This window comes from Larus michahellis, chromosome 8 (genome assembly GCF_964199755.1).
Source record: "Larus michahellis chromosome 8, bLarMic1.1, whole genome shotgun sequence".
Classification (NCBI taxonomy): domain Eukaryota; kingdom Metazoa; phylum Chordata; class Aves; order Charadriiformes; family Laridae; genus Larus; species Larus michahellis.
The window spans coordinates 19,160,594-19,185,787 of record NC_133903.1 but is presented as its reverse complement, the minus strand read 5'-3'; the positions used below and the strand labels follow the sequence as shown (position 1 = coordinate 19,185,787).

The 25,194-nt window shown below is 42.2% G+C and overlaps 1 protein-coding gene across 3 annotated transcripts in view; it reads left to right on the top strand.

Moving 5' to 3' along the window:
• Window positions 1-1,029: 1,029 nt before the first annotated feature.
• TBC1D24 (TBC1 domain family member 24) overlaps window positions 1,030-25,194 on the top strand; it is a 30,572-nt gene continuing 6,407 nt past the window's right edge. The window contains exons 1-7 of one of the 3 annotated variants that reach the window (XM_074597542.1): window positions 1,030-1,079; window positions 4,768-4,821; window positions 12,369-12,609; window positions 14,317-15,351; window positions 17,628-17,645; window positions 22,136-22,294; window positions 23,263-23,326. In XM_074597542.1, the coding sequence (XP_074453643.1) occupies window positions 14,393-15,351; window positions 17,628-17,645; window positions 22,136-22,294; window positions 23,263-23,326 (1,200 nt within the window). In that variant the 5' untranslated portion in view covers window positions 1,030-1,079; window positions 4,768-4,821; window positions 12,369-12,609; window positions 14,317-14,392. Of the gene's footprint in view, window positions 1,080-4,764; window positions 4,822-12,368; window positions 12,610-14,316; window positions 15,352-17,627; window positions 17,646-22,135; window positions 22,295-23,262; window positions 23,327-25,194 lie in introns of all 3 variants that reach the window. The other 2 variants (XM_074597541.1, XM_074597543.1) reach the window with 2 other exon arrangements.

Here is a 25,194-nt window from a genome sequence, read left to right as displayed (position 1 = left end):
CAGTCGTAAACAGAACACTGCTGCCAAGTCAAGTCAAATAAACACTATGGAAGTCCTTCATGTTTAGCATGAAACCATTTCTGTCCGGGCCATCTCAGGCTTTGCAAAAAAACAGTCACATGGTTACTGAGCACAAAACTAGTCAGATCTCAAAGTGTTCTTAAAGCAACAATTGTATCTAATACTTGCACTGAGCTTTTCACCTGAAGCCTCTGCAGGGCTGGGAAACAGTGCAGCAGAAACCACAACCCCGAGACCTCCTTACACTGCACTGCTGGGCCCAACAGCCCTGCCTGCCTGCAGCGCCAGCGCCACCCCTCACAGCCACCCCTGTCATGCCTCACAGCCCCCCGTCACCCCTTACTGCCCTGTCACCCCTCACAGCCACCCCTGTCACCCCTCACAGCCCCCCATCACCCCTTACTGCCCCATCACCCCTCACAGCCACCCCTGTCACCCCTCACCACCCTCTGTCACCCCTCACAGCCCCTCACTGTGCTCAATCACCCCTCGCAGCCCCCATCACCCCTCAGAACCCTTCATTGTTGTCCCTCATCCCCCTGATCCCTCACAGCCCCCCATCAGCCCTCACAGCCCCCCATAACCCCCCACAACCCCCCATTACCCCTCACAGGCCCTCATCGTTGCCCCTGGTCCCTCAATCCCTCACCACCACCCGACCCTCCAAAGCCCCCTGTCACTCCTCAAAACCCCTCACCGCCCCCCACCCTTCACAGCCCCTCATCACCCCTCACAGCCCCCTGCCGACCCTCACAGCCCCTCACCGCTCCCCTGATCCCTCACCACACCCCGTCACCCTCACCGCCCCCCCATCGCCCCTCACCGCCCCCCGTCAGCCCTCACAACCCCTCACCACCCCACACCGCCCCGTCATCGCCCCTCAACCGCCCCCGCCCGACGATCGCCCTCAACACCGGAGCCGCCGCGCACGTGCCCGCACCGCCCGGCCCGGCGCATGCGCGCGCCCGTCCCGCCGCCACCTCCGCGCCCTCTGCACATGCGCGCGGCGGGCGCTGTCTGCCCGGTCCCGCTGAGGCGGCCCGACGGGCGCGGCGGCGGTAAGGGCGGCTCTGGCGCGGCCGGGATGCGGCGGGCGCGCCTCCGCCGGCATCGGGAGCCGGCCGGGGAGGAAGGGGGGTGTGGGACTCGGTGCCGGGCGGCGGGACCTCGGCGGCGCCTTCCCGGCGAGCGGCCGGGCGGGACCGGGAGGGGGCCTGCCCCGAGCCCGGCCTTTGCCGGGCCCCCTCCGCGCCCCCTCCGCGGGCACCGCGCTGGGACTCGCCCCCGGTGCACCAGCCATGGGTCGCCGTCCGTGGCGGGAGGAGCTGGGGGGGAGGATGCTCACGCGGCCCTGAGCCGCGGTTTCCGTGGGCTCCGGAGCCCCCGGTGGCCCCGGCGGGAGCTGTGGGGCGCCCGAAGGAGCCGAGCCCTCCCCTCTCTGCGGTGAGCCGGCCCAGCAGGGCTTGGGTTTAGCCTTTTGGCTTGTGCCAGCGCCTGGGGACTCTGGAGGGCAGTGGAATGGCCTGTTGGTGCCTCTGGGCGTGAAGGCGCGGGTCGGTGCACTCTGCCGTTACCCTTGCCTTATCTGCAAAGCGTGTGCTCTCTGCCGTTACCCTTGCTTTGTCTGCAAAGTGTGTCGAGACCTGGGGATGAGGCAAGGACAGCCCGTCTGACTGCTGGTCACCCCAGTGCTCCCCGTTTACACTTATTCTGCCGGCTGGTCCCAGTTAAAGGGGCAGTTTATATTCACATGAAGAGCTCTCTAAACCCAGAGCTGGTGTTCTGCAGCTTCTTCCTTGAATATTTTAAAATTTCTATGACAAAAGTAAATTTTAAAATTTTGGTCTTTATCTAGGAACTGCTCTCTGAAACGCATGTGTTTATACAGCACTTCCTTGAATGGATGATTGCTGTTGGGATATTGGGGCTGCCAGAACGTTACCCAGCTGAACACTGGATTTAGGGTGTCCGCTAGAAGTTGCCAAAATCTTCCTGGGCCTTTCTGGGCCAATGGACAGGAGAGCAAATAACCCAGTGGCTGCAGTTGGTTGCCTCTAGCCCCAGGTGGTGTGCGAGGGCAGCAGGAGGGATGACACCTTGCAGGTGCTGTGTAGCTGTGATGAGAGGGAAGTGGGTGGTTCTGTATCAGACTCTTATTATCTTAAAACCTTGCATCTTATGTCCAGTTCCTACAGGAAGCTGGAGCAGCTGGAAGCTTTTCTGGCTTGCAGGAAATCCCCAATAGGATTGTCAAAGCATCCAGGAATACCCAGAACACAGAAATTATATGGCTCACATTTAGGGCTCTCTGTTACCAGAAAAGGGAATTCCTTGTTGTTAGAATTTCCTTTGTGCAATCGCTAGCAGCTAGTCCGTGTTGCAAAAGGCTGCTCTCTAAGATAGTTACTTTGCAGTAACAGTGCTGATAACTCGAATCCAAGGACTCCAGCAACATTTTATATTAGCTCTTTGTTGCCTCCAAGCAACACATGATACTTATGTCCTTTGTAATTTGCAAAATGGCAATGGATAGTATTGCACAATCATTACCTATTGGGGATCTTTGTACTGAATGTCTTTTCTGTCATTAATATTTGAAAGTTTGCAGGTGTTCCTGCAGATAGAATTTGAACACAAGGGAAAGCAACTTTCTGCTTCTCTCTTTTTTTTTTTTTTTTTTTTTTTTTCTGTTAATAATTAAATGCTGCCAAGTAAATGTTTCTAAGAGGCTATCTATGGACCTGTCACATACTTAAGCACCTCTGCTCTTCCCGGCTCTCTCCTTTTGTTGAAACCTTTGTTTTCTCACCTTGATTGTCTTTCCTTCTTCATTCTGTTAATTTGAAGTCTTGAATGAGCCTTGTCATTTTGACTGTAAAGAAAACTGAAGGAAAAAAAAAAGCTATTCCTGCACTAAAATTAGCCTGTCTGTAAATTTAAGGAAGGCAGGCAAGCAAAGCAAACCAGTCCGCACTGCACATATCTCTCAACGTCTCAAACACCAAGGTTATTGGCATCTGATAATACTACCCTGGCATTTGTTTAGATTGTAAGTACCTTTGCTTCAGTGCCGAAGCTGGATAGAGTTAGTGACAAGCAAATTATTGGCAACAGACCATGAATTTAGTCCTTGCTATTCTTTCAAGTCTTCAAAATACTCCCTGCCCTGCCTGTTAGCTTGGAGAGGCCACTAAACCTGCTTGTGTCAGACTGTATGGATGCATGCTGAGAAGCAGAGAGATGTATGTTAGCACTCAAAATAGATAAACTGTGTTAATGGCTTGAAAGAAAAATAGCTATTTATATTCCATCTCTACATAGCCTTGAATTGTGACTGAGAACTGGAGAAACAAAATTTCTTTTAAATGTCTGCTCATTGAGGGATGCCTTTATTGGGGGATTTAGTTGCAATATTCTGACACGTTTGCATGGGGTGTGTTTGGGGGTGGAGTGATGCAATGGAGTTTGTCGAAGTAATGCTAGTCTTTAGCCATTTACTCCTTTTGTACTTGACCAGGCAGTCACGCAACCTTTCTGATATAAAAATAGACAGGGCTAATTGCACTATATTAATGATTGACTTGCTTGGAGTCCAGTGTATTGGTGGGAGGATATGCTGGAGATGTCCAGCTGTGGAATCAACTGTTTAAATTCTCTAAGATTAATATATGAAAGTGCTCGTATCTGTGGTGGTCACATTCTTAGGCTTTACCATATCTCACCTGTTCTCTTCTTGCTTAAGCTTCTGAAGTTAGAGGACAATTACCTGAGCTTTCAGACATGTTGCAAAAGACCATGTCTTGTTGATTCCCACTGTCTCAGGAAAGAGACTCGTGTCTGCACTGATACCTATGTCTGTATTAATGAGCATGCTTAATTTTGCTTGGAATTTATGCAGCTACGTTATTTTAGCAAATATGTGTAACTTTGATGTAGCTACACCAACAATGGATTATTTTGTTATGTCTTTCAGGGGTAAACAACTTCAGACCAAAATAACTCTTACACAAAGTTGTTGTAATGACTGTTTTGCAGGAAACTAGAACTGGTTTGTTTCAAAATCTGCTAGCCTGAATTTCATCCATTTGAAAAGAAAAATAACGCTCATTAGATGAGTTCAAACTTTTCTAATAGGACAGGGGCCTGGTATATCAATCCTCAGCAGGTCAGCTGATCTAAACCTGTACTCCATTGCATATCTTCAGAATATAATTATTTTTATTTCAGAACTGGGTATCTAAATACTGTGAGCTGCAGAGCTGGTATTCTAAAATCCCCTACCTGTGCAGCAAATACCTCTACTAGTCCTAGGAAGGGAGATGCTTTTCAGATATTGCCTGTTTAATGCAGAATTTTGTACTTCCTTTATGGAAGGGGGGGAGACACAGCTGTTGCCTACAATGGGAATACTAGCTAAAAGTGTTTATGACAAAGGTGCTAGAAGTAGTAATCCTGCTTGTGGTTTTAGTGACTGAAACGAGTTGTTTATGCTGTAAGCACTTGAATAATGGGGTTAATAAGCTGCTCTTCTCTATTGTGAGAATATTTGTCTCCGTGTTAGCTACACCACAATTGAAAGTATGAAGGTTGGAAGTCATGCAGAAGTGCAGGCAGATACCTTTTTTAATTTTTTTTTTTTATTTTAAGGTATGGAGGTCAATGGCGCACCTGACACACGTGGATGTTGTCCAATGCATTGTTTAAAAACAATCTAATTTTTTTATTTCCTCACCCCTTCCCCAGCAGGCCCAGCAGAAGGGAGTAATTCGTAAGAAGATCTAGAAAAGGGCAAGTTCTAAGGTAAGGATTAATGAAGGCACTTCAGTCTGGGGGGTGGAGGATTGTTGAGATTCTTTGTTTTGTTTGGGTGTTTTTTTTGTTAATATCTTCATTGTACACAGAAAATGTTTGCCCTATAATCTGGTTCTGTGTGGAGACAAGATTCCTGCTCCTGCTTTACCTTTCAGTATGCCTGTAAGCCGTCTCCTCCAGTTCAGAGACTTTGAATCCATCGCCCAGTGACAACTGACAGAGGAGTAGGCATGTCGGGTATGTTAAGTCCTTTTAGGTTTCCTCAGAACAAACGTGTGGCTAAAGAATACTAAAACCAGCAAGGCCTCTTCTTATATATCCGGTGCTCTCGCCCCTTAACTATCTTAATGGCCTTCTAACAGGGCAAGTCTTCCCAACGTTTTTCCCCACTAGTAAGAATAGAGATTAGCAATATACACTAAAAGTAAGATTATAAATTTGGCAGCCAATCTGTTGTTATAAATGCCCTTTGATTTTAAAATCATAACAAAAATAATGCAGGACTACTTTGGGATTCTTCATTGATTAGTTTTTAATTATGAAATGCTATTTCTGTACCTTTGCTTCTCCAGAGGAGGTGTTGTTGCTACTCTGACTTTTAATAGAGCGTAACTTTGGAAAGACTACAGAAATAAATATCAAAATGAAGCAATATATTGTTCAAGTTCCCTGAAATGCAATAGTTGGCATTCTGCCTGAGATTAGGTCCTCCTTTAATTGTACAGTGTATTTGGAACTGGCTTGATGTTGGTGTTTGAGCGCTCTCTCGTGTGTAGGATAATCTACCCTTTGTTTTGGGAAAGGGGTGATCCGTTATCAGGGATACCAGATTACTGAAGCTTTTCTTCTGAGCAATCTTGGGGGAAAGGGAGAAAATCTGTATGGTTTTACAGAGCTGGAAGAAAATAAATTCTGTATAAAACGACAGCTTTAACTTTGTAGCTTTTATATGCTTATTTTACTGTAAATCAGCTTAGAGAAAACTTCTACAACCTTAGCACTTAGTGCAGAGAATAATTAAATAGTCTGAGATTATAAGATTTTCCTACCCCGTTTTTAGCTGCTGGATTAAGTTATGGGAGCGCAAAATTTACCCTGGAATAAGCAAGATCTAGTGATCACACGCTGCTGGTGTGAATAGAGTGTCCCTCCCCATTTGCTCACTACCCAGGCAAGGAGTGCCGGCAATTTCCATAGGCTCTCTGAGGGAGTAAGGATAAGGACTGGTGTGCCTGATTAGCCCAGGGTTACTGGTTCATCCGCCCATTGTCTAATTTAGGTATCTCTTAAACTCTCCAGTGCTGCCAGATTAAGGCTTTGTATGTTCATAAATTGCACTGGGAGGTCTTAAATCAATATAAACAGGTCTTATCAGTTAATTTAACAGAAGAATTAAATTGGCGTAAGTATCCATACTGATGCTTGTACTGCTTTGATTAAATTGTCTTTTTATTTGGTTTTAAAGGTAATGGGGGGAACCGGGGGCATTGGCCTGTTTCCTTAACAGACTTTAAATGGCACGGTTCGTATTTCGAACCTTTTGCAAGAGAGGATGTACAGTGTTCATCCATGTGGACATGTTTTTGATAAATGTGAATATTGTGAAGAATCTGAACTTGATCGCTAGTTTTAAAAATGAGATGTATATTTGTCTATATATACAGCATGTGTATGTATGTGCAAGTATACGTGCAATGGATGTTTTGTGTGTGCATATATATATATAAATGGAAAGTATATTTGTATTGACAAGATACAGGCTGAGACCGTGGTGAGCAAGTTCTCCTTGTACATCACTTGAACAACAAAGTGGCCTGCAGACAAGGCTCTTGATTCTACCTGGCCCAGCCTGGCAGAGGTATTGTTAAATTCTACAGAAAAAAAAGGCCGCTGTTTTATGCAACAAAAGGATAAAAAGAAAAAAAAACAGCTACAGCATGGTATAGATCATGACTTGGAGAGTGCTGAGGTTGTCTCTAGGGTAGTGTATGGGACTTTTAAAAAGGTGTGTTCAGCTCCATAAAGCAGCTTGCATTCTCTTTCTCAGTGCGATGCTAACTGCGGCAGTCTGAGGGCTGGGCATTCCTCGTAGCTGGGAAGCTTGCTGTGTTGTAGTCGGGCTGTGTTAGTTTTGGGACCTGCACCCACTGCAGTTTGGGATGCGAAGTGTTCAAGCAGCTTAGCGGTTACACCGGTGCACTGTCACATAAAGACTGGCCCAGAGTAGAAACCAAACGCTTCATAGAGAAAACTCTGGGACCTGCTGTTGTGATACTTGGTCACAAAAGATGTTGAAAAGGTAAAATCACGTACTGTTGAACGTAGTCAGACAGTGGGAGGAATAAATCTAGGAGGTATGTGCTCTTTAACCTCTGAATGTTTTTCTCATAATAATAAACCCATAAACGTTGCCATTGTCTGTGAAATGATTCCTGGCAAACATCTCTCTTAGATACCAGAAAAGGTCACACATTAAGATTGTGTCTTCTACTTGTAAAAATCTACGTGTGTTTCCATTCATGCTGGCAGCTGCTGTTCTGGACCTAAAGAAACTCTAAACACATAAGAAATAAAACATGGTTACATTCACTCCTGTAGAGAAGATTTAGATAGGAGGAAAAGAAATAAATCTGTGTTCAACATAAACAAATGCAGACATTGTGTCTAAAAGGAGAACATTTCAAAGCATAGAAGTTTAAAGATATTTTTCTGCCAGTAAATGTTTGTAGTGGAAAGAGATCTAGACGTGATAGATGTCAAACTGGCAGAGAGCATTCAAGGGAAGAGAGCAGGAAAAAGGATTGGTTTATTGCGTATGGATTTGCTACTGTGTCGGAGCTTTTCACTGGCACTTGAGGTGTTTAGGGAAAGAAAAAAAAAAAAAGACAACTGAAGATTGCATGTTCAGTGTAAAAGTTTTATCAGAGACAGTTTGCTGTTGAAGGGAGACCTATTTTGAGTTATTTCAGTTCTTGAAACAAAGGGAGGGGGAATAATTAGCGCAATGTGAGGGATTTTTTCATTCTTACAATGTGGAAGAAACAAGAAAACACAGTCAATATAGTAGGAAAATTGTATTGATTTTTCTGCACTACTTTGACAGTTGTTTTTTTAATGGATTATTTTGAATGATCTCCGAAGGTCCCTTCCAACTCCTACAATTATGTGATTCTGTAATACATCATGTAAAATAGTTTTGCTGCTTAAATGCATTTTTCTTTTAGTTTAGGGGGAAAAAAGGATAGGAATTCTCCTCTCTTTAATTTTGCTAGTTGTTCCTTTTTTTTTTTTATGAGTAGGCAGGATAGAAAGCTCCTGATTTACGTCTTTGATAACATTTACCATCCAGTATCCTCTTACAATGCTCAGTTCTTTAGCCTTTTTCACCCTTTGTTGAACCATTAACCATTCCGTTTCTCTTTTGTTTTTTCAACAAGAGTGTTTTGGGGTTTTTTTCCAGACTTTTATCTGGTTTGGGTTTTGTGTGTTTATTTTGTACCTTTATGGTATCTTAATGATCAGCACAGTTCATAGTATCAACAGTGGTTGAGCATTAGAAGTGCTTGTGTCATCCAGGGCAGGGGATGGGAAGGAAGAGGTGCTGTTTCTGTTGAAGTGCTTGAAGATCTAAGGCATACGCATTCTCCTAAATATAAGCTACTGTTATTTATCTGTCCAGCAGTGAAAAGCTCAGAATTTCTGACTGTAATAAAATACATGATAGATTTATCACAGATAATTTGAAGACCCTGTTTAAGAAGGCAATAGTACTTTCCTAAGAATGAAAGCATGTGATTCTGGGACAAACGTTCTGTGATTGCTTCATATGCAATGATGACATCCCAAGAGAAATCATCTAGATGCCTAAAATGATTTGCCCTGTAGTGTACTCTTATATCAGGTCTTTATCAGTTACTCAAGAAAGCGAGAGGTTTCTAGACTTTGTCCCAAAAGAATATCAAAAAAAAACACTGGGGAGCAGCTAACTAATCCCCTATTGTTATTGGTAAACAAGTATTAGAACATTATCCACACTTGTATTCCTGGAGCCCAGCTTGTGCTGTACACACTGCCCAGGGCAAATCATAAAGAGATCGAACTGCATTTAACCTCGTTAAAGCAATCCATTGAACTCTGTACTCTACTGAAAAGGATCATCACTCCAGAATGCATCAGCATGGTCCAAATTGCTCTTCTACACAAGATGAACTGGTTGCGTTCGGCTTGTTCTACTGCTAAACAGAGTGCTTAATTCTGGCTCTGATGTGTACATCCTTCTCGCTGATGTGTGGCATAGGGAGTAACAGAAGCTGTAAACGTGACAAAACATACTTCTGATCAGGAGGTGTTTGGGGCAAGGGGGGACGGCAATGTGGTGTCCAGTCTTGTTTCCAGATCCATGGAGCAGAGATGTCAAGGTATGCTGCTGGAAGTCTGGGCTTGGGGAAAACTGCAGGATGCACTGAATTATTTGGGGAGGAGAGAGTAACTGTCTTCTATTCTGCAGTTATTAATGTCTTGCTGTGTTGTTTTGGTCTATCAGATCCCTTGGTGTATGTAGCAAACATCTCAGATGTGATTGAGTATTCCTCAAGGATGGGAAATCATCTACTGAGAGTTTGGGGTTTAATTTTCTCTTACTGGGATGAGGACTAATAGCTAGCAGTCTTGAGGACGGAGTTCTCATTATCTGTTCATGTGCCGTCTGCACAGATTAGTTTAACGAGGTTATGAAAGAGAGAAGACTTGAGTCTTTTCCCTGGCTACATCACTACTCAACAGTATAACCAGCAAAAGGTATGCTGCAGGTCTGGGAGTCTAGCATCAGTCTGGATTTGTAAAGCAGCAAAAGAAAATATTTGCTTTCTTGTTAGCACATTATAAAAATGCATGCTGAAATTTTGGTTGTCAGTATCTAGCTGTATCGGTACAGTACATAGCAAATAGCAGAATCAAAGGTGTCATAACTGTCCATGGTTAAGCTGAAAAATGCTGTTTTCAAAGTTTGGGTTTCTTGTTACAGAGCAGCTACACTAGATTTGAGTGAAGTGTTTTAGTAAGCTATTAAACTTTCAGAACAAAGTTGCAAGAATACCTAAATGGAATAGGGGAGAAGGTTTTCCTGACTAATTATAATTTAGGTTTTTTAGGAAACTTTCCTGTGTTTATTAAAAGCAATATCAAATCATGTAATTGGTTTTAACCAAAGTTGGAATTTATTTTTAAAAAGTTTAGAATGTAAATAATTCACTACTGTGGAGTACGGTGTGTACTCTGGATTCGAAAGCAATAATTGTCCTCTAGGTTAGTTGTACTTCAGCTATTTCAGTTTGCTAATTCCTGCATTTTGGAAAGAAAAAAAAAAAAAAGTTGGCCCTAGACATGTTATCTTTAGTAAAATTGTAGCCTATATTACCCTTAATGAAGGTAAGTCATCGTTCAAATCTTATCTTTTCCTGCTGACATATTTTTTTAGACACTTTCACAGAATTTTTCTTCACAGACAGTGACGGGCTTCTGACTGTCACACTTGGCTTCCCTGCTGTATAGTTTATACAAATTCAATACAGTTTTCAGCTCTCTTCTGAAAGTAACCCAAATAACAATGGGAAGAACTCAGGGACTGGAATGGAAAATGTGGCTAGACTAGCAAGCTACATATTTCCTAAATTTTAGTCACTGACTTGAAATCATGCCAGTTCCAGTTACCATGGCCATCGCTCGGTTTTGAATGGTAAATGATTACATGCTCGCTTCATAGTTTAAACTTAACCTTGGAAAATCTTTTGCCTGTTCTGCAGCCATTTTTGGCATATCTTCAATATGTATTTTTCTAGTTCTCACTTGTGTGGGTTTGTTGGGTTTTTTTATATTGCACTTAAGTGAAGATCTCTGTTGTAGACTAATAGATCTAACAATCTCAAAATTGTGTGGCAGTTACTGAGAAAAAAGCTTTTTCTCCTGGGTCTTTTCTTCTGTGTTAATTCCTACTGTTTTGTAAAAATCAGGCTGATTAGAAAGGAAATGGCTGCTTCCCCTTAAGTAAGGTATACATAACTTCCAAGCTGTGTCGTTGTAATGTAACTTTTTTGATAATTTTTACAATCCCTTCGTAGTTTTGTTCTAACAGGTGCTTGAAAGCATTTCAGTTCTGTGCAGTGCAGGTGCTGATCCATCCTGTTGTCCCCATGTCCAGTCAGGGAATACTTACCACAACATGATGCTAACTTCTCTAAAGTTATTTTAGCAAGAGGGAAACAGGTTTGTTGTCATAAGGAGATATAAGTGGGTCTCTCTACCTGCCTTTAACCATATTTTTATACAAACATTACATTCTGAAATGTGGTTTTTTTCTCTTCTGCCTGTGTCTTACCCCTTCTTTATACATGAAAGCTAGGTAGTTTAGGTGAAGATGGGGCTTTGACACAGACGTGCACTACTCCTTAACTGTCAGTCCAGCCTTCAGTCCCTCCGAATAGAAGAGTCTGTACTGCCTGTTTGCTCCCCTGCAGTAGGAGAGATGGGTAGGAGACAGCCCCAACTAGCTAGCCCTTTGCCACTGGACAGCTGACAGCTTTTGGCTCCTCTTCCCACCATCTCAAAGTTAAACATTGCTCTTTACATGGTTGCCAGGAAGGAGAGAACTCGCCCAGAGGGATGGAGGAAGTTTCGGAAGGAGTGGGAGGAGGAGATGAAGGCTGGCTGGAATTTTCTGAGATTTTTTGGGCTCTTCTCCTTTGGCAAGTAAATATTCCCCATTCAAGCCTTGCTGACTTACAGTAGCTGTTGGCACAGCATCAGGAGATATGCACCATTACACCGAAGCACACTAATTCTGCTCGTTTTGCAAGCACGGTTAAGAGCTGGTCATGCTTGGCAACCTTGACAATGCCTATTGGCTTTGCTGTCACTTTTTTCTCGCAGCATCTAGGGCTTTGAAAAGGGTAAGCAGCCAGACCTACTAGCAGACCCGGCAGATTTATCCCAGCCAAAGTATGTATAAGACTGTAAGCTCAAATCAAAAGTTCTGGCAGTCTGACTTCCATCCTGTAGGCATGCATTTCAGTGAGCTTGCTGAGGAGCACACACTCGTTGAATTCATTAGTTTCTGGAATGAGCAGTAACTTCAGGAGGGAAAAGTGACTTTTTGATGCAACCTCTGTGTCTCTGAATGATAAAAAATAAGACAGGGAAGAGTAAGGAGGAGGGAGAAGACAGTTTACAGGAAAAAGGACAGCTGAGATTTAACTCTGAGTATCTTAGAAGTTGTGTGTATGATGGAGATTTTACTTAAACCTCCCTAATATGACTATAAGTGGCTCCCAAGGGACGATGGCAGAAGGGGGAAGCTGTTGCATAGTGGAGACTCCAGCAAGTGCAGGATAGTAATAGTTTCTATACCGAAGTGATCACGAACAGAATGGTTCATTTCTCTGTGCTTTGGTCATTGCTAAATAGGATTAAATTTCTCTTCTCCACAAGGATCTTATTCTAGGATTTGACTTAAAGATAACGAGTTTCCCTATGATTCCCAGGTGAAGAATGACAGAAAAATGCTGACTTCCACAGAGCTGACATTGATTCTGCGATGAACTGGTATCCTATCATTGCTGGTTTTGCATATTCTGAAGACACACTCTCGGCTCACACTGAAAGGCATCATTTCTGAACATTGTAAGGTATCGTCCTTTCAGAAATGAAGTTGGGACAATGTGTTGCCTCCTTTAATTACGATCTAAGAATTTCAGATGTGGAAGAAGACAACAAAAAGAAATGGTGAGCGTTTCTCTATTGCTCTTACATTGTACAAAGATGACTCAAAAAGAATCTTCTTTTTATTAAAAAAAAAAAAAACTTGAAGTAAAGATTTGGTAGAGAAGCACCATCCAAACGCCTTTTCTGAAAGGCTCCTGTGTGTTGCTGCCAACCTCTTAAAAGAAGAGTTAGATTTTGGAGTTTCAGCATGCTATTCCAAAATATCCAGATTAATATTTAGTCAGAATCTAAAATTCTCTGAATTCAATGTGTGGCTGTCCAAGCTAATGCTAATTGTATGTTTACAAACTTCTCTCTACTTGAGGTAAAATGTCAGGTTTACTTTCCTGTAGTGAAGTAGGGAGGAAGAGTTGTCTGCCTTGATGGTGTGTCTACCTAACAAGTTTCAAATCATTTTAATGCACCTGTTGTGCAAAAGACCATGCTGATAAATGTCAAGTTCCGTGTGTTCTTTAGTCTGTTGACATAGGAATGACAGAAGGCTCTTTGGAAGCATTTCAGTAACTGGTTTTGTTGATTTAACCTTGCTACATAATGTCTTAATTGTACAAAACAGTTTTATAGGCCTGTTGCATTTTATAAGGATTATCTGCCTTTGTGGAGCGTGTAGCATCAATGGCCGTGTGCTTCCTAGCTTTAATCTGGCACTGAAGATGTGTTAGCAGAGATGTTCCAGCACTGGGCAAACTTGTTGCCTGCTGTTATTAATGCATTTTATTGTATCTACCCATTCAGGCATGGGCATTAGCTGGGACACAGGTGTCTTTTAAAGCTGGAGTCAACTGGTGGATCACGTAAACATGTAGTTTGATGAACTAGAGGCCAGAACCTGGCCTTTCAGCTCCTGGTACTGTTGCAGTGGTGTGAATTTTTAAAATCTTCTAAAGTTGGTGATAGCAGGCCCTCTAGAGGGTGATTTGATCATAGAAATGTGTGCGAGGTCAGGACCAGAAGTCCAGGGCAGTACTCCACAGAACTAAGAAGCAGTTCCATGAAGCTGTCTTAAGCTGACGTGAGCCTGTAGCGCAATCAGAAAGGATGTTTCTGTCCTGCACTCATCTTTGTTCTGGCACTAATCTGGCTGTCCACACAGTTGCGCATCTCGCTTATCCAATGGAAAAGAAAAAAAGTACCAGATTAACAAACAAATCTCAGTGACTGTGTGGCCACACAAGTGCCACTACCAGGACGAAGAAATGACTAAGAACATATGGCTGTGGCTAGCAGAGGTCAGCATCTCTTGCCACTGGCTGTGCAGTCTCAGAACAGTATCAGCTGCTCGTGAGACAGCATCCTTGTAGTATAAATAGCAGTTAGTTCCCCAGAGAATTAGGAAGAGAGGTGGAAACTGAACAAACTTTGCAGTGGATATTTTTGAAGTGGGAGGCTTCTGTTCTCAAAGTGAGAAGTTAACATGAAGGTCTATGCCTCAGCTTGGAGCTTCAGTTAGGGAAATTAATTGCCTGTGGAGGTGTCCTCAGAGTCCACCTCTTGGCTGGCCATTGATAAACTACTTTAGTGTGAATTATTGACAGAATGGAAGTAAAGTTTGGCTTAAAAATAAAAAGGCATGTATCTTTAACTCTCTTTACTTTAGAAAACAGTTTTGGCATTGCAGGAACAAGTTGAATGTATGTATGTGTTCCTAAAGAAAATGGGAGATTACCTGTTACTCAAACCTCTCTTATTTTACTTTTCCTTTTGCAGAAAAAGCTGTGAGTCATTTAATGACCAAATAAGGTCTCCATTCTCATGATTTCTCTGATATGCTTCTTCTGGAGCCATGGATGAATACAACCGCTTTGTGGATTGGGACAAAATGGATGTTACTGTCCAGAGCCAGGATGCAAAGGAGCTAACCTGCACAGAGTTCCAGGAGCTCAAGCAGCTGGCTCGGCAGGGCTACTGGGCCAAGAACCACTCTCTGAGAGCCAAAGTGTACCACAAACTAATTAGCAATATCCCATGCCGCACAGTGACCCCAGATGCAAACGTGTACCGGGACATTGTTGTGAAGATTGTTGGAAAACGTAACAGTAGCTCCCTTCCACTGCCAGAGTTTGTGGATAACAGCCTGGTCCCCACGTACTGCTTGAATGCAGAAGGCATCGGGGCAGTCAGGAAGATTATACTGTGCATTGCAAATCAGTTCCCGGACATATCATTTTGCCCAGCACTGCCTTCTGTGATAGCTTTGCTCCTCCACTACAGCAAAGATGAGGCAGAGTGCTTTGAACAGGTTTGTCGCATCCTTGCTTGCAATGACCCATCTAAGCGGCTCATTGACCAGACGTTCTTAGCTTTTGAGTCCTCCTGCATGACCTTTGGTGACCTGGTTAACAAGTACTGCCAGGCGGCACATAAGCTGATGGTGGCGGTGTCCGAGGATGTGTTGGAGGTATATTCCGATTGGCAGCGGTGGCTCTTTGGAGAACTGCCGATGGTGTACATTGCTCGGGTCTTTGATGTGTTTCTGGTGGAGGGCTACAAAGTTCTCTATCGTGTTGCGTTGGCTCTTCTGAAATTTTTTCACAAAGTCAGAGCTGGGCAGCCCATGGAGTCTGACAGCATACAGCAGGACATTCGGGCTTTTGTGAGAGACATTGCCAAGTCAGTGTCTCCAGAGAGGCTTTTGGAAAAAGCTTTTGCTATCCGCCTCTTCTCACGGAAGGAGATCCAGCTTCTGCAGATGGCCAACGAGAAGGCTTTGCAGCAGAAGGGCATCACGGTCAAACAGAAAAGGTAGGGGTCTCGCTCCAGGTAGCCTGAGTGATCTGAGTTTCCCCAGTGTGATGAGCAGTCAGTCACTGCGGGGTGACCGCTGGGGAAGGAGAAGAGCTCTACTGGTACATGGTGGTATCTCTGCTGATTTTTTTTATTTTTTTTTCCTCTGTAGAAAAAGTCAACAGCCCCAGAATTAAGCATTGTTGGGACTGTAATGAGAAGTGTAACTGAAGTGTTAATGATACAAGAGAAACAAAGCAGTTTCTCATAGTTTACTCGGTGACAAATTTACAATTACTTTTTACAGGTACATACTCATTGCAAGTACTGTATCTCAAAGTGTCTTTCACAAGTTGCCTTTAAATTAAAAGCTGTTCTAGCAAAGCTGGAATAAACACTGATAAATTATGTATGTGGAAGGAAAAGTACCCAAACAAATGTGAAAATTAATTCTTGAATGTGAGATTATTTGTATATAATGCTAATTTCATGTACTGTGAATTCAAACTTTCTGTAGTGTAAGTAGGCAAACACTGTCCCAGCTGGGAACGTTTTGCTTAACTGGGGAGTTATTTTAATAGAACAAGGAAGAAGTAAGTCTTATCTACAGATTACTTTTAAAATTAGTGTGACTGCAAGCCTCCTGAAAGTCAAGAGTATAGTAATCATAGGTAGGAGTTGACCTATTTAGTGACAGATCCGTGCACTGTTAGAAATAATGATTCTGAAAGAACTGTGGAAGAGAACAGTGAGGGTGCTGCTCCAAAAGATGATTGCATAATCACAATTTCTTTTCAGAAAGGAGGGGGGGGAAAGCCAGCTGTGAAACTAGTAAGTGAAATCCTGCCCCAATGTGGTAGCAAAAGCCACAATAATAAAAAAGCTGAAAAACTTCTCCGTGTATATAGAAAAGACAGCAATATATCTGAACAAAATTAGTATCCTGCTGTGTGTAAATGTATGGGCAGGTAAATACTGGTGGTGTGCACACGTTCTGTTTCTCCTAAGGCCCCCTGTGGCTGCAGAAAACTTCTCCCAACTGGTTTTGAAATCTAAGTTTAAGTATTGAACAGTTTTGTCAGCTGTTGTGACCTCTTGAAGTGGTCAGAAAGTGTGGTATCTAGAACTTGGTGTTCTAGAGGGACAGTCTTTCATTTTCTCTAAATCTTTAAAAATCAAAAGGTACCAGCCACTGATGCATTAGGATCCTACAGCCGATTGTGTTGCTAAGTTAGTCACAGTAGTTGCAAACACACATCATTCCACAGTATTGAAAAATACGCTTATCGGATTTCAGCCCATAAAATGACGTAAATGTTAGTTGAACCTCTTTCATCTGCCCAAATACGCATAAAGTTCCCTCCAGTCTTTTCCAGCAGTTTATTTTTAGACTTACAGTTTGGTTTACAATGAGCCTGTGCTTTATCTTCCTCATATTTTGGAAGAGACCACTTTGTCAGTCTCAAATATTTCAAGGCCTTTAGCCGCTGGAATGTTGCATCAGGCAGACTTCAGACCATTGTGTTTGGGACTCACAACCAGAAGTATTAACTCTTCCGGCATATAGCTTTTCTTCTTCTACTGGAGTTTAGAAGAGTTGTAGTACCCTTTCGGAGTATATTCTTCAGCAATGGCATGAGAGCTTTAAATAAAAAAATAACTGGGGGGGAGGGAATAACCAAAAACCAACCAACCGCAAAAACCCCAGAAGCTCCTGCTGTGTTAAACGCTGTAGAGGTGTTCTTGCTCCGAACAACAGTGGTGCCTTCAAAGCAAAATACAGTAAATTTGTACCAAAATAATGCCAGTAGTTACTGCCTTACTAGGCACAGTTGCTAGTGAAAAACTTTTATCCTCTCTCGGCTACTTTTGTAAACACACTGAAACTTCTCTGTGTCCCCTGGCACTTGGCTCAGTTTGGATCCCAGTGCGGGCAGATGTGGGGGCTGGAGAAATGAGCTTTTCTCCAGTTCTCGATAGGATGTGAGTGAGGGCTCTTGTCCAGATATTTTTCCAATTTGTCCAGATTTTCCAATCAGATAGCTCCAAGCAGGTAGCAAAAAAAAAAAAGGAAAAGAAAAAATAGAAATAGGAAATATTTTAACCTGTCTGTTTGTTTGTTTTTCTTGTGCTTGATGATTTGAATCAAACCTTGCTTTGTTTCTCTCCAGGCTCCTTTCATTCACTTTGTCACGGATGTAGGAAATCACTGATCTTTTCTATCTTTTTTGTCTTTCTCCTCATACGTTCTCCTTCTGTCAATTCCATACCCACTGCACCCCTCCTGTTTGCAGTGTTGCGTCTCCCAAAAGGTAGGTTAAAACACTCAAATCTTTGCACTTTGCTCATTTCTTCTGTCTTTGGCTGATGATTTTTTTCCGAGGCTGTCATTGTTGCTAACGCTGGGGCAGGAGAAGCAGGGCAGCAACTATAGCATCCCCTTGCTGTGCAACATCTCCTGAATATGCTCTTGCAAAGTTAGTTCAAAGCACCTGCAAACTCATAGGATCATGAGCCCACCTTGTCCACGTAGCGGTTCCACACAGGGATACAAACCCATGTTTTCCAGAATGGAAAAGCATAGTGTTAATGGTGGGATAGAAGTTCTTTCTTCGTTCGAAGAAAAAGTGTGGGTTTTTCGTTTTGTTTTTTTTTTTTTTTTAAAACATCTCAAGTAACATGTCTTCAGCACTGTGAGGTATTGTCCCACATCCCAACCTGGTGGATGCTGTTGCAATAGGTGTGAGACATACTCTACTTTTTTTTTTTTCTTCTTTGCAACCTTTCTGCAGTTAATTGGAAAAATGTTGGACTGAACCCAACTTGGCACACTCTTAAAAGTGGTTTGTCTCTGTTCATACTAGATTATATTTATTTCTAAGCAGATAGGGTTGGTGGTTTTTTGCTTTTTTTTTTTTTTTTTTTAGAGGCAAGAAGACAGACGATTTTCCTGTGTCAAGGAGGTCAGAGTTACTCAGCCATATAGCATTAATGGTTCATGAAGTCATTCATCAAGTCTTGGCCTGAAAAGCAAATCTTAAAGAACAAAATGCAGTGGATTGTGATACCCAATAAGCAGAGAACTTGGAAAGGAGAAAGATTGCCTGGGAGTGTTAAGTACCACAGATGTGTGGGTTTAAATTAATGCCTTTGAGAATCTTCTGGCCTTGTTGCAGGTGCCCTGAGTTAACTTTAGTAAGTGCTGCGCACTAACATTTGTACTAATTTATAAAATCAAAATTGGAATCCATTTCCTCACGTTTTCATGTCTAAAAGAACACCTCAAGAGACTTATCAAAGCACGTTTCATATCAATATACTGTGTCTTGAGGATTTTACCTCTGATAGATCAACAGGCTGTTCATTCCAGCCAAGCAAATCTTCAGTGTCCATATATTTTTATTTTACTGTAGTTGCAGTGTTCTGAAAGGAGCAGAAAGACTTTATTTCTTCTAGGAAGCACAGGGTTTGGGTTTGAGGGGACTTGGGTAGATGCAGGGTGTCTGTTGACACTGATCTCAACACAGGAGTAGGTTTCAGGCTTTGTACACCCTGTATGGCTTACGTTGCCGTTTATGACTGAGAAACAGCATATCACTTCTACCACACATTTATGCCATAACTGAAATTATAATGGAATTTAAAGGTGATGCAGACCCTGTAAGACTTGACCCAAAACAGAATAGAGCAGGAAGATGTAATTCAGTGAACGTGTGGTATTTGTTATCTTGGAACACATACTGAGCATATCCACTGTGACAGCTGCTGCTGCAGGTCGTCGATGTTGGCTTTATCTTCAGGAACTTTGAGGGCCCTGAAGCACGTTGTATGATATAGCTGTAAAAACAACACTCCTACAGAGACAGCAGATAAGCTCCTTTATGCATTTCAATTGTCCTGCTTTCCTAAATCTAATTTCCTTTGGCGTAATAAAAATTGAACACGTCTTTCCAACATCAGCAATCAATAGAAAGTTTTCATGCTGATCCCAATAAGCCAACATGAAGAACTGAGGAAAATGATAATAGAGGGTAAAATCTTAATGAATTTGTTCAGTTCTAGTGGCACTTTAATGCAGTGCCGGTCCGAATTTATTGTTCTCTCAAACTGCTGGTTTTTTACCAGATAACCCTGAAAGACCTCTGGTATGGCGGAGCCTAAACTTAATTTTCATCAACCAGCATAGACCAAAACATTTTATTTTTTTTCTTAGCCAACTTGTGTGCTGTTCTCTTTCACTCTTGTACGACTATGAAAAGCAACTACCCAACTGAAGTAGGTGATTTTTCAGTGTCCTTAGGGAAATACTGTCAAAAATGAGAGGACAAATACAGTTTAGTAACTTGTGACTCCAGTTGCAATTTTCTGAAACCCCTCCAAAACACTCGTGCTTTTGTTAAGCAGCACGGCGTTTGCCTTGGGGTAGGTGCAGGCTGTGTGTCCTATCGACACTGGTCTCAACACAGGATCAGGTTTCAGTCTGAAGCACCTGCAGCTGTGATTGAAAGCTGGGAAATAGCAGGTCATTTTATTTCAAATCCTTTGGTCAGGCTACAGGCTAGGTTTCACTAACTGAGTGGTGACATTAAACATAAAATGATTCACCGTGCTGTTCAAGAGCAGGAGCGGCATGCCTGGAATAGTTTTAAATGGCCAATGTGATGGTAAATGCTTTCTAGGAAAGCAGAAAGATCTGTTTGTAAAGGTGATGTTCTACCTGCATGGACAAGTCGTAGGAAGACACAGGGTGCTGAAAGGGCTGTGTTACTGTGAATTCTGAAGGCAGGCTTGAGTGGGGTCTGAGTAGGAAAGTCCTTAAATCAGCAGTTCATAGTAGCCAGGCAAAGGAACAGAGGCAAAAGAAAAGGTAGCCAGAGGTTGGGTGCCTTTTAGGAACAAGTACTTAAGTTTAGTTGCCCAAACAGATCACAGAAGTGTGAAAAATGTGCAAACCAAGCATACCAATAATTACGAGGCTCGCTTGTTTGAGGTTTGGTAAGTTTAAAACTGTTTCAATGTTTGCTACTAACTCTTAGCTTATTTATCATCATTCCTTTTCCTCCAGAAATTCACTGTAATAAACTAGTTGACTGCCCCGAGTGTTTTTAATTCCCGGAATGTGAGAAAAATATAATTTCTGATGAACTGCAACCAAGGCTTTTTTTTCTCAGCCCTCTTTAGCTGCAGCCCAGGCAGGGCTGGGAGGGCTGAGACCTAAAGTAAGATTCCAAAGATGTGGGTTCACATCTTGGCTCATCCTTTGCTTCGGTTGATCTCTCCTGTGTGTCAGCTTGCTGTGTTTAAAAGCACAAATAATGCCCTAGTCAGTGATACTGTAAGTTTTAAAACCCATTAGTAGTTGCAGCTTGCTTAAAGAGGTGTCCATATGAGTTCCTGGCTAATTAAATAATGCAGGGGAGCAACACAATTAGTGATTTGGTTCATTTTGCTAGAGGAAGCAGTAATTTTTTTTTTAATTTTTTTTTTTTTTAAGTGACCTAAGGAGTCATTTCATTAGAAATGCTGACACTAAGGCAGCTACACTAAATTTCAGAAAGCATTTCCCAATGTCCCCAAGCAAGTGCAGCTCTAGAGTACGGTGCAAACACTGCTGACTTCTTGGTACTCCAAGCAAGAAAAATAATAAAAAATTCATAGTTTGTGTGTTTTAGGGAGCGAGCTAAGCTATTCAGATACATGCGGATATGCAGTGTTGAGGTCCTCTTTATGTTCCATGAAACTGAGAGGAAAGAAATATGTAATTGTAAAAAAAAAAAAAAAAAAACCAACACAGAAATTGGCAAATACTTGCAACTGAACCCCTGCATGCAGAGCAAACCTCCTGAAGCTTCATTTAACTAATGGCTACTATCTTGTGTAAGTTTGTATGTCACTTCCGCCATGTACTTGGCTGTCACCCTTGCATTTTAAAAGTAACATCGTCCACAGATGCAATAACACTTCTTTAATCCCCAGCCTCTGAGTTTTTGTGCTTACTTTATCTGAGAAATGAAGGATGGTTAAGATGATGATGATGGTTATTATTATTATTACCTTCAAGTGTTTAAAAGCCATAAATCAGATCTTATAATTGTATCAGACCCCTCTGGGGGGCATGGGGGTTTGCGTTCCGGTGTGTCTAGTGTTCCTTCATGTTTTCAGGCTCCATCTGTAACCATGAACCGAAGAACTTCTTTGGTTCTTAATGAAGTGGAAGCCATTAGTAATGACATGTTTCCAGGATGTGGAACTTTCCAAAAGCTTCAAATACTTGCCTTGGATTAAAACTGCTTAGCCTGGTCATACTGATTCCTCTAAGATTTCTGAGGGTTTTAGGAATTCTCTAATTCCATGATAGGCAGGACCTCAGAGGGGTAAAAAGTACTACCCGTGTATTTCAAGTCCTGGCTGTTTCTTTAGGTATGCGGTTCTCTAGGCTTCAATACTAGCGCCAGTGAGACTGTCTCAAACAGAAATATAATTTGAGCTGTTAAGGTCATGGTCATCCTAGGTGGCTCACCATTATGTCCTCTATAAAGGTGCAGGCCGCAGCTGCCATACGGAGGAATTGCTCCAGGTATTTCAGTAAGGTCAGATACTGCCTCTCAAGGATTACATTAAACTGCAGTAGTTTATTATCTTCACTAAGTCATGGCCTTCTAATCCCATGGGCTGGAGCTTTGAACAGTAGTACATCTACCAGGGTCCTTTAGTGTTCAGCTGTCTTTTCGTGTTTCTGTCCAGTAATACGAAACTTGTTGCTAAATTATTGTTTCTCAATGTTTTGTATTGTATTTCTCAGGCAGAATGTGCACTTGGCAGTTCATGCTGAGAACTTCAAGTCTGAAATTGTCAGCGTGAAAGAGATGCGAGATATCTGGTCGTGGATCCCGGAAAGATTTGCACTTTGCCAGCCCCTCTTGCTTTTCACCACCTTGGAACATGGCTGTAGTCTGAGCAGGTAAGGAGAACCTTCCCCGCTCTTCTCTACTGTGGGGCAAAAAAGAGCAACTGGTGAACTGTTGGCTGGATAGACAAAAAGGCCGTGCCTAGTCAGAAATTGGTCTGAAGATTATTATTAGCAATGGGATGTAAATGTGACAAATTCCTATTGGCTGCAGCATTTGACCAGGATACTTCATATGCCAGAACATGGCAAGCCATTTGAAACTGTCCAAGACCAACTGGAAAAGTCAAACTTGCATAGGTTCACACAATATGCTGGTCTGAGACTGGTTCGTTCCCCGCTGGGTATGAATGGTTTAACTCTTGCGCCTCTTTGATAGATAATCACATTCAAACCGATCCAAAGAATAAGAGAACCAGAAACTGGAGTCCTCTACCTATGAATCTGATTGTTCTTGTTATTAAATAACAACATGTGGGATAAACTACGTATGAGTTCTCCTTGGACTTGACACAGAAAACTATAATCCTATAGCTCCTAATAATGACTTTGACACCTGGAGTTGAGGTCCTGAGGTGGGGAGTGGTCTGCGTCCCAGCCCCATGTGCCTATGAGGAAAAGAAAAAGCAAGAAACAAGAATGTATTGTAATTATTTTCTATGAAAACGGAAAGCTCTTCAGACGCAGCCATCAGGCCTCGGGACGCAACTTCCTTGAGGTTGCCTTAATTCAAAATGCTGTAAAATTCCACTGTTGTGCTAGGTAATCTTCTAGTTATTCTGCAGAGGCCTGAACAGCTGTACACAGAACTGAGTAGAGAAGGACTGATGGATAATATTTGTTTGCACTCAACTCTGTTGTTTACAATGGACTAGAAAGCATTTGCAGGAGTATGCTTAGTCTTCGGATGTCTTTTTTGCCATGCCATCAGCTGAAGGAGGAGATGGTGCCTGACATTAAGGAGGAAAAGAACTGCAGTTGGTGGTAGTTGAGTCCTCATTCTTGTGTGCTCTGCACTTCAGGTTCTATTCTCACAGTGAGGGACATGAACCAACTCTTCTCCTCATCAAGACCACAGCAAAAGAGGTGAGTGAGGTGAAAAGTAACTGATGAAATTAGGTTTTGGGCAGTTATGCAATGCTGTATTGCACCACACAACTGTTTATAATAAAATGAAGAAGCAAGGGACCTGACATTGCTTGGGCTTTTGTTTTTTTAACAATGCATGCTTTAAATGGTTCCATTTGTTGATTATGGGACTATGCATTCTTGAGTAAATCTTCTAAACTAGGTCTTGGTCAGCCATTCTTTCTCTTGTAAGTAATGTGGGATGACGGACTAGAGTAAGTCATTGAGCTCTTGGACAGACCCTCTTAATTGCAGAATCAGAGGGAGAAGCTGGGGAATTGTGTTAAGAAACTCATGATTCATAAAAGATATTTTCATTTTCTCCAGGATATGAGGAGGGGAAAGTAGCAGAATTTAAATGGTATGAATAATATTGGGCTACATAATGTGGAAATAAAAGCTTTAGCTTCATCTCATTCTTGTTTAAAAAAAAAAATAAAAAAAAAAAGAAGTGCTGAGAACCTGAGGAGGAGTGCACGCAGGTGCCTTATCTAATGAGCGTTCGTTCTGTGCTCTACTCTGTATGATAATATTGGACAACATAATGTGAACGCAGAAACATTAGCTTCATTTCATGCTTGTTTGAAAAAAATAATGCATAAAACAAGAAAGCTTTCCAGAACCTCCATAGGAGGGCACACAGGTGCTTCCTGTAATGAGCGTTGGTTGTCTGCGCCACTGTGAACAACTCCTAAAATATTCCATTTGTAGCGTTAAGCTATTATTGCAGCCTGTGGCCTTCTATTTCTGCTTATGTTCCTGCAGGATGACTGCCCAGGAAACAAGCCCATTTTTACTCTTATTTGCCGTGCTAACGCTCCAGGCTGTTTGGTAGTTCTGTGTGTGGTTTCTGGCCATCCCAGGCCTGCATTGACGTGCCATTGGCTTATAGAATGCCTGCGGTATCTAAAGGGAAGGGGGAAAATATTTATTATTTTGCTGCTTGTTCTGGAGCATGTCAAATGTCTAGCTTTGGAAGTAATGTTGATTTTTATGGTATGGTTCATTGCCTACCCCTAAAAAAAAAAAAAAGTCCAAACAAAAAAGTAGGAGAAAAGCACAGGAGGCTTTTTTGTTTGGTGGTTTTGGGGGGTGGGTTTTGTGTTTTGGGGTTTTTTTCCAAAGAATTATATTCACTCTTTATTCATGTGCCTATTGTTACATTTTAGAAAGAAGAAAATTTGCTTTCTGATTTTTCTGGTTTTCATGTACTTCAAGCATATCACATCAAAAGGAGTTCTGGCTATCTTTTTGTTTATCTATATATATCTATATATATATAGCACAGTTATATATATAAAAAGCCTGCTCTTCAGGAATTTTGTCCTAGGAGCTCCGCTTGTAATGCTGGTGGAGGCTAAACAGCAAATGTACCTTAAAACAATTCCGTTTAACCGTAGTTTCTGGGGAAGAAAAGAGGAAAAAAAAAAAAAAAGGGAGAGCTGCTTTCATCCCATTCTTAGAGCTTCATTGTTTGGTCTGTGTCCCCTTGGTGGTGATGCTTATTGCTGGTAGGGAGAAATTCTTCTAGCGCAAACAAAAGACTCCACAGAAAAGCTCAGCCCTCTAAGGCTGTGTTTTTCTGTATTGGAAACTAGTGAACCCCATGCTGTTTGAATAGGCTGCTTTAAATATCTCAGCCAGTTCAGCATTGGCTTAGCTAAACTGATTTTAACCTACAGTTTGAAGTGGAGAAAGCCACTAAGGCTACTCTTTATGACCAGAAAATGTTCAGGCAGAACTGGTCATACTCTGACTTATGACAGTACTGTTGCTTTGGATGCCAAAATGAGGAAGCGGGAGTCAGGCTTTACAAGTTTGGAGTA